General features: G+C 40.4%; 1 protein-coding gene across 1 annotated transcript in view; it reads right to left on the bottom strand.

The window, feature by feature from the left end:
• Positions 1 to 14,804, bottom strand: part of ADGRE5 (adhesion G protein-coupled receptor E5) — a 54,869-nt gene that overhangs the window by 22,628 nt on the left and 17,437 nt on the right. The window contains exons 2-5 of the mRNA XM_081321152.1: positions 7,038 to 7,082; positions 2,854 to 2,988; positions 2,273 to 2,350; positions 720 to 866 (exon numbers count right to left, since the gene is read on the bottom strand). Coding sequence (XP_081177278.1) covers positions 720 to 866; positions 2,273 to 2,350; positions 2,854 to 2,988; positions 7,038 to 7,082 — 405 coding nt within the window. The remainder of the gene's footprint in view (positions 1 to 719; positions 867 to 2,272; positions 2,351 to 2,853; positions 2,989 to 7,037; positions 7,083 to 14,804) is intronic.

Below are 14,804 nucleotides of genomic sequence, written 5' to 3' on the forward strand. Positions count from 1 at the left end.
AGGGGTGCATAGAGCTCACAAAAATATTTTGGCCCTTTTATAAATTGCCATCAAATTGTAATTTTTAACAGAACAAAAAGAGGAAGTGAGTAAGCACATGCAAAACATTGTGTTAATTTGTAGCAATTATTTTAATTAGTTGAAGATCGATTAAATCAGATTTAGATTTTGTCTTTGTTTCCATACTTTTTGGAGTGCAATCCACAGCAGATCAAAAGCTTAGTGAGCAATTGGTAGGACCGACTATCAGATCTCAAGGAGCCACTGATGGTCAGATGTTTCCATACTTTTTGGAGTGCAATCCACAGCAGATCAAAAGCTTAGTGAGCAATTGGTAGGACCGACTATCAGATCTCAAGGAGCCACTGATGGTCAGAAACAGATATTGACAAGCTTGGGTTACATGGACATACATGGGTACAAATACATGATAACCCCAAATGTTTGAAGCAGTGCAAAAAAAAAAGGTGTTGGTGGGGAAAATGCAGATGGCAAGACAGCAAATGAGCTTCATTCTCTTTGGCTATGATGCAAGAAACTCTTTCCTTTCAGTGCTGGGTGGAAAGACATAAGTTTATTGAGAGTTTGCCATTTCCAGTTCCACAGTGTAACAGACTTCTGCCTCTACAATAACTCTCTGCTCATGTGCTATCAGTGCGTTGCCTGGAGTAAAATCATGTGCCATGCATAAAGAAATAAGAGCTCTAGAAGGCACTTACCTTCACAATTACTTTCATTCACATTCTTGAATTCACTTCCCCCCTTAGGTAAGTAAAATCCTGGTTTGCACCCGCAATCGAAGCCTGCACAGTCTCTCAGACATTGACCATGTTTTCCACACTGTTCACTTTTACAGGTAGAATCAGCTAGAAGACGTTCAGGAAAAGAAATTATCTGACATCAGAAATACATTTCTTCACTGGACTTAAAAATAGACACCAATCTTAAGAGGCAGAAAAGGGAGGGAGTCTAATCTGTAGAATCAGACTGAGAAAAAATTTGAGGGAGATCTTCCCGTTAATACAGGGTGCATCCACATTGCCAGGATGGGGAAAAAAAATCTCCCTTTTTTGTTTTTATATTACGTTTTTTTTGCAAATTAGAAATAAGAGTTTGATCTTTGCCATATGAAAGTTGTTCTTGCATTATGAACCCTGTTGCCCAGTCATTACACTGGACAATACATTTTTTTCAAAGGCTTTGCTTCTTGAAAAATTATAATTGATAATGAGATACAAATCCCTTCAAATTGGACAGAAATATAATTTCAGATTGATATCAAATTAACTTTTAATGACTGTAATGCAGGGCTTCCCAACAGGGGGTGCAAGACAATATTCCTGGGGGTGCAAAAACGTCTGCATAGTGTACATGTGTAATTCACTGCCATTATTTTGAACTTTTGTAAGGGGTGCGAGAATATATCAGAAGCATTCTAGGGGTGCAGGGTATAGAAAAGGTTGGGAACCGTGGCTATAAGGTATTTAATCATATAATGTTTCCGACATGCTGCATGAGCTCAAATTTGTTTGTACTCAGTGTCCGATGCATCTCACTGTAGTTTCCAACAATAGCCAGCATTGATGAATTTCAGTTGCCCTAAATACTGTTTTTCCATTGCAATAATGTCCTACTGTAGTAATGTCCTAATGTTTGTCACCTAGTTTTTTTGGAAAAGAAGTCCAAGTGAGAATGCAAAAAATGAATCTTCATGGCCTTGTATGCTGTAAGAAGTTTGACAACCAGCTGGATTTAGTTTACTGCTCTGTAGTTGCCAAGAAAATTCTCAACAACATCCCTGAATGCCTTCCAGGAATTTTTTTTGTGGCCCCACTAACAGATCTTCAAACCACCTGTCACTGATGATGTATCTGAACTGTGGACCAAAAAGAGTGACCACACATACTAACACACCTGCCCCGCCCACAAAACCATCCCCTCTTTCCCCCCTCCCCCCTGCTCCAGGCCACCAAACCGGAAAGGTTGGGGAACTCTGTTCGAAAGAACTGTTTTTGTTTCCATCCTATCCTAATAAAACCCTCTTTAAGCTGACGAGAGACAATAGGAAAAACAATGCCATTTTAATTGACCTGTGCATGGAATATCTCCAATTCAGAGTCTCCAAAAACTACAAGCTGTGTGTGTGGGGGAGGGCGGAGGGGGATGATACACAAATCTGCAGATTGTAATCGTGATCCTGGCAACGGTTTGTCATTGCTGCCCTCCTCCTAACTTTAGCTCACTCCCTTATGGAAAACAAGAAGTCAATTACCACAACACATGTCAGTATGACCAACGCAGGGCTTATATCCTTCCATACATTTTTCTTCTGCTGGATATCTGATGCAAGCTTTTCAGAATGCAGAGGGAAGAAAGGCATTAGTTAGAACACATCCATGTCTAGGCCATGCTATATCACACTTCCTCCAAACTAAATTCTTTCTTTAGTAATAACTAATATTTCTGGCAGATTCTCAAACTGTATTTCCATTCAACTGTAATTTTTAAGAGGGAATACAGATCAATCAATAGATACATAGGACGTTACATAAGTATACACCAAATAATTTAGTTCCAATCAATTTCAATTCAATCAAATTTAGTTTTTCTCCTAGTTTTATCTACACTTTGGAGTGAAAACCTCAGCAAATAAAAAGCCCAGTGGGCAACTGTTTCCTAAAATGGATATATCAAGGAGTCGCTGATGGTCAGAAATAAACATTATCAAACAGGCTTTTAGAGACTTAATTGGTTTAATGCACATAGTAACTCTTTGTTTATGTGCTGTCAGCATATGAAGGAGGCAATAATTACCATGTTTAAAGAATGATAGGCTACATAGAAAGCACTTACATGTACAGTCATTTTCACTGGCATTCTTGAAAGTTTTCTCTTTATTTGATTTTCTCCAAAATCCCCTTTCGCAAGAGCAGCTGTAATTCTTACACAAAGCATTTTTTCCACAGAGATTTAGACAATTATTGTCAACTATAAGAAGAACAGGAGAACATTAGGGGAGGGGGGGGGGAAATCAGATTATTTTCAAAGTTTTTTTTTTAAAAAATGGCCAATATGTACAGGGGAGAAAAGAAAAGAAAAAAGTGCCTTGATGCTGAAACCATGTGGTCTGCAGACTCAAACAGAGAAGAAATTTGGATGAATATTTTTCCATCACTCCATGTATGTAGTTGCTGATCAATTCAGGATGCATATATGGGTAGTGCTTTTCCAAACGTTGAAATAAGACAACTGATTACAGGTAGTCCGCATTCAAAGTTACAATGACAAAAGTGACTTATGACCATTGCAGTGTGACTTTTCACACTTATGACTGTTGAGAGCATCCTCGTGGAAATATGATGGCTCAAATGTGGTCATACATCAAGGACTACCTGTATTGCATTTTAAAGCTGTTGCAAAACTAACAACACTGGTAATCTCCTGTTTTCAGCTGACAAATGGAATCTTAGAAATTAAAGCTAAGTTACCATTTCCTTATTCTAATAGGTGAGATTTTTTTTTCATTTTTTGCTACTACTGCTGCTCTATCTAACAATATTTTTTTCATACTCACCCAACCCAGCCTCCTGGGTTAGTTGAAGAAATCTTACAGATAGTAAGATGTCCCATGCCTGCAATGTTTTTCATCATTGCCCAGGCAAACCTGATATCCTGAGTCATATGCCTGCATCAGATTTGCTGCAATAGTTGCAATTTGTTTAGAATATACAGAGCTAAGAGCAACATCAGTGAGAAGCAGTCCACTCTATTGGCTGTGCTGTAGTGCACATCCTCCAAACTGGATCCAACTCTACCTCCCCCGCCACACACACCAGAGTAGATAGCATCTTGCCTATTTCACACGAAGTACCTTATATTACTCTTTTGCATAGATAGGATTCAAATATATTTCAATGCATAAGGACATGCTGTTGTCTTTCATCTCAGTCTTGGACAGAAGACCTTATGACAGGAGCTACAATTCTGTAAATTTATTTCTGTAGTCTAAGATTTTATGATAACCCCAATTTTCTTGAGTGATATAATTTGAAATAAATTGACTGTTTTGGCATTCAGTGCTTCATGAAGGCCTAAAATGTCTGGCAGATCCTGAAAATGTGTTTTGGGTTACAAAAGTAAAAATTATAGTGTGTAAAAAATCCCCTAGTCATTTGAAAGTACATGGTTCATAGTTCTACTGTAGAGTAAAGAGATCGGAGTTTATCTAAGTCATCCCTTAAAAACAAATTGGTTTCAAAAGTATATTTCCAAATAGACTAGCAAAAATCTACTCTATCAACAATTTTGTTGCAATTTCTGCATTAACTCTTAAGATTTAACCACAATATGGTAATTGTATCCAGCTCTTATCATTTAAAATTGATTTATGCTGTCTTCCCATGTCTAAACGGCTTTAGGCATATTCCCAAGTTATGACTTACTTGCACAAAGTATTGTTAATTTATAAGATGTAGGCTGTTCTTAGAATGCAGCAGAGTTCTGAAATTAGTTACCTCTGCATAAACAGGATGATATCAGGATTTCTTAACTATGTGAACAGCAAACTAAATGTTGGCAAGACAAGGAAGCATCCAACTTTCCCTCCTCTTCAAAATTAAAACTTTTGAGTCAAGAAGTTGCAATTTTGAATGTGTTGCAAAAGCAAAGCAGGCAGATTTACAGTGCCATCTGTTTTTACTGATACTCCTGTGAAACATTTTACAAACAGTTTAACCAAGAAGTCTTGATAACCTCTGGAATTCATTATTTGTGCTGCTGCTTCTGCACAAGGCTTCATCTCTGGTTCTGTGTTATCAACTTCAGCTGACATGCATCTATATATCACTATTCAGCTTTCACTCTGGTTCCCCAACTTCTTCTTTCCTGTCCTCTAAGTAGAGATCATCAGTTCCATCCCAACTGCCTGCAGAAGTCCATGGTTTTCTCCCTTGAAGATGTGTCATGCTTAGGCTCATTGTCCCTCCTGGCTGGTTTATTCAGCTCAGGAGAAGACACGAGGCTGGTTCCAGGCAGTAATATCTGCTTCTTTGAGGGAAGGTATTTTCCCCGCCTCCCTGAAGGAGGCAGTGGTGAGACCCCTTCTCAAGAAGCCTGCCCTGGATCTAGCGATTTTGAACAACTATCATCCGGTCTCCAACCTTTGCTTTTTGGCAAAGGTTGTTGAGAGTGTGGTAGCACATCAGCTCCCTCTGTTCCTGGACAAAACAGATTATCTTGACCTGTGCCAATCGGGCTTCAGGCCCGGGTACAGCACGGAGACGACATTGTTTGCGCTGGTAAATGATCTCTGGTGGGCCCGGGACAGGGATTGTTCCTCTGTCCTAGTCCTATTAGACCTCTCAGCGGCTTTTGATACCATCGACCATGGTATCTTGCTGCGACGACTCAGGGGACTGGGAGTGGGGGCACTGTTTTACAGTGGTTCTCCTCCTACCTCTTGGGCCGTTCGCAGTCGGTGTTGACGGGAGGGCAGAGATCCGCCCTGAGGCCTCTCGTTTGTGGAGTTCCTCAGGGATCGGTTCTCTCTCCCCTCCTGTTCAACATCTATATGAAGCCGCTGGGTGAGATCATTCGTGGTTTCGGGGTGGGGTATCATCAGTATGCTGATGATACCCAGCTTTTTCTTTCCACCCCGAACCAACCCAGTGATGCCCTCATCGTGATGTCCCGTTGCCTGGAGGCGGTTCAGGTTTGGATGGGAAGAAAGAGGCTTTGACTCAATCCTGCCAAGACTGAGTGGCTGTGCATACCGGCATCTCGGGTGAATCATTTTTGTCCATCGTTAACGATGGGGGATGAGGTGTTACCCCCCGTTGATAGGGCTCGTAACTTGGGCGTTCTCCTGGATTCACAGCTCAGTTTGGAAGATCATATAGGAGCTGTGATCAGGGGGGCTTTTGCCCAGATTCGCCTGGTGCGCCAGTTGCGACCCTATTTGGACCGAGATGCCCTACGCACAGTCACTCATGTGCTCGTTACCTCCCGGTTAGACTACTGCAACGCTCTCTACATGGGGCTGCCCTTGAGGACCACTCGGAGGCTTCAGCTGGTGCAAAATGCAGCTGTGCGAGTAGTAATGGGAGTTTCCCCGATACTCTCATGTAACACCTCTTCTCCGCGAGCTGCATTGGCTTCCAATTCTCCTCCAGGTGAGATTCAAGGTGCTGGTGATGACCTATAAAGCCCTAAATGGCATGGGTCGGGATTATCTCAGGGAGCACCTGCTGCCAGCATCAGCCTCCCAGTGTCCTGTGCGCTCCCACAGGGAGGGCCTCCTTAGGGTTCCGCTGGTTAGGGAATGCCGATGGATGGTTCCAAGGGGGAGGGCATTCTCTGTGGGCACGCCTGCCCTATGGAATGAACTGCCGGTAGAACTTCGGACTGCCCCAGACCTTCGCTCGTTTCGCCGGGACCTTAAAACTTGGTTGTTTGATGTTGCTGGCCTGGACTGAGGGGGGTTTAATTTAATTTTAATTTTAATTTAATTTTAATTTGTTTAATTGTGGGCTAGTCTTAATTTAATTCTATTTTAAAGTGTACTTATTTGTATTGTTTTAACTCGCCCTGTAAACTGCCCTGAGTCCTTCGGGAATAGGGCGGTATATAAAATCAATTAAATAAATAAAATAAATAAATAATTGTCATACTTAAGAACACCAGGTATCCTTTTAAAATGTCTAAAACTAAAACTAAATTCCAAGGGTGCATAATCACATGAACTCATCTGAAAAACCATACTTTAATAAGACATACTCCCGGTGTTTTTGCTTTTAGCATGACTTTGTCTGAATGAGCTCCCTTGATTTTTTTTCCTGAATGTGGCTGCGCAATAGCTCTTAGCTTTTGGAATTTCTGCAGAGTCTACACTACTCAATATTTGGACCTAAAGTATTCTTCTCTACCCTGATGTTATTTAGTAGTATACCTACTCAAGAGAAAATAATTTGTTTAATGACAGTGAATTTAAATGAGCTTTCTAATGCTTCCAACAATTTTTAGATCTGGGAGAAACGTACCTTGATTTTGGAGAAGAACTGATTGGAAAAAGAAAATGAGGAGGCCTAAAAACAAAGAGAGAATATAGAGTCAGGGAATGTCTTATTCCACAAACTGACCGTCCCCAATATGGCCCCCTTCGGATCTGTTAGACCAGGGCTTTTCAACCTTTTCACCCATTGTACCACTTTTAGGATATGGCAACATACCACCAGTCGTGTAGCAAGGTGTCAAAAACTTGATGACCCCCCCAAAAAGGAAAAAAGTGATGAAGTACAGGTAGTCCTCGACTTACAACAATTCACTTAGTGATTGTTCGAAGTTACAATGGCACTGGTAAAAGTGCCTCCCAAGCCACAGCCAAGCAAGATCACCTGCCTGCCTGCCCAGCGGTGCTCTTCCTCTTGTCCGAGGTTTTCATTGTTGTGAGCATTTCTGTTGAGGATTGGCAGCAGGGGTGGGGTGGGGTGGGGTGGTTGGTTTTTATCCCCCCCCGTCTGCTGGGTCGTTGCAGCAGATTTTGGTCACTTCACATGACCCTGGCACACTGTGACCATCATAAATATGAATCCGTTTCCAACCATCTGAATGTAAATCACAAGACCCTGGAGATGCTGCAATATTCCAGCTGATCGGTGCTTCCTCTGGGCTCAGAAGTGCCAGGATCAGCGCTGAGCTCCACTGGAGCCTGGCACTGATCCTGGCGCTTCCACTGAGCCCTGACAGCCCTGCAGCTCCAGCAATCTCTCGCTCAGGCTTTTGTGGTGCTGCTCATTCCCCTCCCCCGCTACCACTTTTCTAGTATGGTTGCGTACCACCTGCCAGGTGCCAATGTACCACAGATGGTACCCGTACCACTGGTTGAAAAGCCCTGTGTTAGACTACTTCATCCTTTATCTCCAATTTACAAGGCTAAAGACAGTGAGGTGTAAATATACTTGAAGGGCACTAGATTGTACACTAATCTTTGCTCCAAAGACATCAATGCTCTTTATTCATGGTGCCCTGGCTCTTACCTTCTCACTGAAGTTCCTGTCTTCTAAGGTTAGGGAGGCTATTCAGTTCCATCTAGAAGCTCTCACATCAGTTTGTTGGAAATTGACCAATTGCCACAAGCAAATTTATTGTTGCTGGGAAATATCAGCACTCATTTGACTTGAATACCAAACAGATGACAGATATGGGGATTTCACAGATATCAGACCATTTCTCCACATTCAGAGATTATGAATAATGTAGGATCCAAAAAGCTACCCATATGGGCCTTAAGTATTGTAACAGGTTTTTTTTCCTAAAAAGAATCGTCAATTTTAACTGGAGTGGGGGCAGGGTAGGGTTGCCTTATATTAGGAAGGAACTCAAATATTCTGCTAGTTACAACACAAATATTTTTGAGTTAGGTAGAACAACATTGGGGGCTGGTGTTTGTTAGTTCCTCTTGGTGCAATGTTCAATAATGGAAAAATTACTATAGCCTTTATGGAAGGTTTAGGGTGCTTTAATTGAGTATGAAAGATTAATATGAAGAACGGTTGCAGGAATTGGGTATATCTAGTCTAGTGAAAAAGAAGGACTAGGGATAACATGATAGCAGTCTTCCAATATTTGAGGGGCTATTACAAACAATAGGGAATCAACCTGTTCTCCAAAGCACCAGAAGGCAAGACAAGAAATAATGGATGGAAACTAAACAAGGAGAGAAGCAACCTAGAAATAAGGAGAAATTTCCTGACAGTGAGAACAATCAACCAGTGGAATAATTTGCCTTCAGAAGTAGTGATTGGAGGCTTTTAAGAAGAGACTGGACAGCTATTTGTCTGAAATAATATAGGGTCTTCTGCTGGAGCAAGGGGTTGGGCTAGAAGGTCCCTATCCACTCTGATGATGTTCTGTTCTATGGACAATTACTTTACTTGGATGTCAAGACAACTTCCTTCTCCCTATATAACCTTTCTACTAATTCCCATAATTTTTAATACATTTCTTTTTAGAGAGAAAATCAATTAAGGATAACACTTGGTATTTGCACAGGTGTGCCCTACATCAGGACTGTTCATCAGGAAGCATCTTCCAAGCCTTTGTGTTAGGAAACGTTATTAGCTACATTCCTTCCTTCTGCAACCTGTTGCCCTTGTGATGGATGAAATACAGCTGGCTTGAAATTCTGGGAATTGCAGTCCAGCACAATTGGAAAGCAGCAGATGAAGAAAGACTAAGGTATATTTGTTTACATTAACAAAGCATAAGCAAAAATGTTACAAGGAAGCTATGATTTTACTTGGGATGGTGGCAGTCTGCTGCTTTTCATATTTATCATTTGAACTTGAATGTTTACAAAAAAGTTTACTAAGATGTGTTCATTTCCTTGTTTCTATCATACATTTCTTCAATAATTCAGTCAACCAAGCACTACATACATAATTTCCCAAATCCATGCGTATCCAAGAGTTCATTCTTCCAAATATTTAAAATTCACAGATGACCACTATGAGAGCATTGTTCCGTTTCTAAAAAGCATTTTCTAGTCTCTGCCAGCAAGGCACTTTTTTCCCCCACTTGAGTGTAAAATGCATTTAAAGTACACCGTGGCTTGCAAAATGCTTTCTGCATGTTCTCAAGACATATTTTCTTCTTTATTATTTCCCGAGTTCTGTTACTCAGTTTTTACGTGCGCAAAAACTTTGAGCACCCTCTCAGAACTGAATACATATTTTTTTTATTTTTTATTTTAATTCCATTTATATCCCACCCTTCTCCGAAGACTCAGGGCGGCTTACAAGCTTAGCAGTAGCCTTCATTCTATGTATATGCCTGCTTATTAGGGCTTTCACACACACACACCCAAGCGGCATTATTACAAAGTCAGCTTAATTGCCCCCAACAATCTGGGTCCTCATTTTACCTACCTCGGAAGGATGGAAGGCTGAGTCAACCTTGAGCCTGGTGGGATGCGAACCTGCACTAATTTCAGGCAGCTGGTGTTACTTAAGGAGGCATTAGCCCACTGCTCCACCAAGGCTCTATATGGCTCTATTTGCAATATTTGTAAATTTCCCCAATGAAGAAAGACTCTGGGTGGTGAACAATGACTTGAGAATAAAATGATCAAAATAAAAATGCACTTTAACTATGTTATTGCTCCTCTTGCTCCATAATACCAGCTCATTTTCTCCCTCAGTCAACTCCCTTATATGTATGAACTAGCAGCGCACAATTTGGAATAACTGAGGCAGTTATAAATTAGCCAATATGATCCCCTCCCAGCTGCCCCAAAGGGATAATTTCCTGTATTTTTCCCCCCTGACAATTTTAAAGAGACCACTTTAAATTGAAATTAAAAAAAAACTTATGTTTAGTCACCTCTACTTTGTCTACCTCCTTTTCACAGCCATGGTGGGCACAGGGGATGTAAAAACTAAAGCGATGTTGTAATCTAATTTTCTCTCCATTATGACAGGAAGGAAGCTGGCTATTAGCCCCTCCCCCCCTTTCACATAAGCTGTTCTGATGACCCAGCTGAGCAGTCAGTTTCAGGCTATCCATAACTTCTCAAGGTTGATTCATGAGATCGGATGCCTAGGTTACGGTGTTCACATGACATGCTACCCACCAGCCCAAGACACATGGGAACACGGCCACTTCAGTTCATTCTGGATCCTGCCCTCATTCTGTAACTTAAGTGTCTTATCAGTCACAGTATTGGCACATGTTTTTATGCTATCATCAAGTTTCTGTAACAAAGTTTTAAAAAGCCCTCTTCCTTAAATCTTCTCATTAATCTCTGCTGTTTTCATCATGTTTTCTCTAGCTTTTCTGTTCGTAGTTCCAAACAAGCATTTTGAAAGTTTTCAGATTACTGTGAACAAAATGTAGAGTATTTTTATCTTTTGTTGTTGTTGTTGTTGTTGTTGTTGTTGTTGTTGTTGTTATTATTATTATTATTATTATTATTATTATTATTATTATTATTATTATTTTGTGGGAGGGTGTGTGTCGGGAAATAAATGCTGCATGCTGTGAAGTATTATGTCACAGATTAATAGTATAGAGCAGGTAGGCAACCTTGGCTCTTTTATGACTCATGGACTTCAACTCCCAGAATTCCTGAGCCAGCATGGCTGGCTCAGGAATTCTGGGAGTTGAAGTCCATGAGTCATAAAAGAGCCGAGGTTGCCTACCCCTGGTACAGAGCAGTCCAGTACTCAACAGTTTCTGCCAATGGGTCCTTTTCTCTAGTGCAAAGCCTCAGCACTGACCTGCCTGTCTTGCTTGGAATTTGCTTACAGTATTTAGCTAGGCTTTCTCAGATCACCTCCTGCTTACAATGCTTCTGGCTTGTTATGCTCAACAGTGAGAGATGGGGTTCAGGCCTCTAAGCCATTTATGAACCAAGACATGTTCAAGAATCATTAACAAAGTTACTCCGACTGGACAGGCAATCTTCAAAGTCATGTAGTGAACATCCTCCCTGTGTCTTGATTCAAACGGACAATATGCTACCCTGTTTTTAGCAATGATGGAATCTTCTTAGCTCCTTAAGTTCTGTTCGGTTTCCCTTCCCACGGTAAAGAAAGGAAATTTTGGGCTAAAATACACACTTGGTTAGAAAAAATGTTAGAGAAACATATAGATTTTAAACCTGAACTTTTCTTATTAGGTATAGTACCAGAAAAAGTTGACAAACAAAGTGTATATCTAACATTTCATTTATTGACAGCAGCGAGGATTGTATTTGCTCAGCATTGGAAGAAGGAAGAGAACAATAGATAACAAACAAACAAATAAATACATAAAAAGTTTCCCTTCCCCAAGAACAGGTAGAGAGTTCTTTGCTTCACTAGCTTGCTTTTTGTCAACTGAATTTTTTTGTTGTGACTGGTGCAGTCATAACATACTTAAAAAAATTCCAAATATTGTATACCAAACAGACTATAAAGTTGAGCCTTGTCCAAATCTACCTGACTGCCCTTTAACACCATCTGAAACATTTCCCTGAAAAATATGGATTTTTTAAAAAAGCGTCACTAACATTATTCAGGCTCATATGGAATAGCCTCAGTATCTCTGGGCACCTCTATATGATCCACCCATCTGCCTACAAAGCTCTGAAGATTTTTTCAAATGCACTGGAGATTGACCCAGACTGCTCTTATTTTCAGAATCTGACTAAACGGAAAACATGAATGTAGATGTTTCTTATGCATTTGTGTGCCTTGAGTTTGCAGAAAGCCCACTGGTTTCCTCTTTTGACCAAAATCAAAGATAATAAATTGCTAACATTTCTTTCTGTTTTTGTGTTTGCCATGGTGACGGGCTTCTGTTATTTTCAAAATGCCCAATGTTGATAGAGCGACAAGTCTATTTTACCCTGATCATGCCAGCTCACTCTGTGTTCCCAGGAGCTAGGAGGCTGGCAAAGCTCCAATTCCTTTCAGTGGAAAGCCAGACTGATTTTTCCAACACAGGGCAACTTTATTTTAAACACTTTGCCATTTCTGAAGCACCAGTAATAGGATACAGCAAAAATGCCTGTGGTTGCAAACCCCAAGGCACAAAATCACAAGATTAATAGCATATGTGTGAGAGTGAGATGTTATCTCTCAATGTGCCATTCTTTTGCAATTTATTAAACTGGGCCAGTTTTTGCCTTTGCCTTTAGACTCTGAAATAATGCCTCAAATATTTTACTACTAACCTCACAGCATCCCTCATTGTGAAAGCTTAATAGAGCAGGGCTTTTCAACCTTTTCACCCATTGTACCACTTTTAGGATATGGCAACATCCAAGTACCACCAGTAGCCTAGCAAGGTGTCAAAAACTTGGTGCCAAACAAGGTGCCAAAAAAAGGAAAAAAGTGATGAAGTACAGGTAGTCTTTGACTTACAACAGTTCGCTTAGTAACTGTTTAAAGTTACAATGGTGCTGAAAAAAAGAGCCCCCCAAGCGCTGATCCTGGTGCTTCCGCTGAGCCCTTGTGCGGTGTTGCCACCAGTTCAGCTCATTCCCCTCTCCCGCTACCACTTTTCTAGGATGGTCGCGTACCACCTGCCAAGTGCTAATGTACCACAGGTGGTACCCGTACCACTGGTTGAAAAGCCCTGTAATAGAGGAAGTTGCAATGGCAATTATAGTAACTCCTTCTATAGAAACTTCTAAAGAAAAAAGAAAATCAAGAACCAAACTATGATGCTTCAGATGTACAGTCTGATGACTATTTACACACTAATCTGTCACAAGAGACATGTATGTAAGACAGGTAATTTTGCTTCAAAATTCTCTACCCTTGGTCTGTGAAATAATTTATCTATTTCTTTGTTCTGAGAAATTCAGGGATTTGGGTACAGAATTCTTAAATATGTAGGTGGTTGTTTACACAAAAATTGCAACAGTTGATAGTTTCCTTTCCAGAAAATATCTGAAACCATAAAGACACATTTATCACATTAACCAAAACAAGATTTTTTTTTACCTCTTCTTTAGAGGCACAACGTTTCTGTTGTCACATTACATTATAAAACCTGAACCCTAAAGTCTCCACAGAAAGCGCCTAAAAACAATACATTTGTATATCGGTCCCCACATTTTTTTTAATGTTTTGCTAGTTGGGCATATACATGGAAGTTGGACAGTGGATAGACTTTAGTGGTCTGAGAATGAGGAAGTGTTATCTTTATTCTCTGGATATTCTTCCAGTGGCAGGAGTTATGCAAATTGCTTCATCACATACTTTGAAGCATGCCTGTTGCTTGGGATGCTGGTTGATTGTCACTGCTGAATTTGGCTAGACCTGAATGTTGATAATTTAAAATATAGCAGATTAGACTGCTCAATTTCTTCTATCTTGAAGGGGTAGCACAAAAATATTGTATTTTGCAATATCCAAACAAGAACCAGCAGATGTCATTTTTCTTTTCCTTGATAAAGAACCAAAGGGTGGGAGGAGATGTGCTTGCTAGGAAGAAGCTGGGACTTAATTGCAGCCACTGAAGTGGATTATTTTGTTCCACAGTCTAGCCTATGGTCTCCTTTTCTCGCTGAGGGCATCTCAGCCTATGCTCCCCTTCACCCTTGTTTCACCCAAGCTTACCAAAACTAAATGGGCACTTTGAGGCAGTACACAACAGTCCCAATGCTTTGGCCTACCTTGGAATCCAACTGGTTCTTGAATATCCATGACTTTTACAAGAAAGTGGCTGAGGGTAATTCTTGGTTTGACCCAACAATAAAGCTAAGTATAATCAATAAATGCACAATAAAGCTGAGTAAAAATCTGCATATTGCTGGCACTTCACTTCTTCCTGACACATTCCTTTCTTAGTAAGTGCTTGAGTAAGACTCCTTGACCTTTTGGTGCAAGTTGCCTGCTGAAATTTCTCAAACAAAAATAAGCCTAGAGCAATAGATCACTGCCATTTTCCTGAATGATTTATTTATTTCTGCCTTGCCTTGAAATTTTGGCCATTTTAAATGAGAAAGAAATAGGATGTTTTCATGGCAAGTTCTTTTTATGACAACACTGATGGTGTAGTTAATCTGATGTTCCTGCTCTTCTTTGGATTGCTACACACCTTCCACAGAAAAGGAGAAAGATGGTACTTCTCTATGGGAAGCAGTGGTAAGAGCAAGAATGAAGGAAGAGTAAGTATGAGTGATTCAAATAAAAATATAAATCAAATAAAACTCAAACTCAAACTAAATCAAATAAAACTCAAACTCAAACTCAAATTCCATCTTTCATGGTCACCAATTCCATTAGAGCAGACATGTCAAACACAAGGCCCGGGGG

The sequence above is a fragment of the Vipera berus genome, assembly GCF_964194415.1.
Source record: "Vipera berus genome assembly, chromosome: 2".
Taxonomy (NCBI): domain Eukaryota; kingdom Metazoa; phylum Chordata; class Lepidosauria; order Squamata; family Viperidae; genus Vipera; species Vipera berus.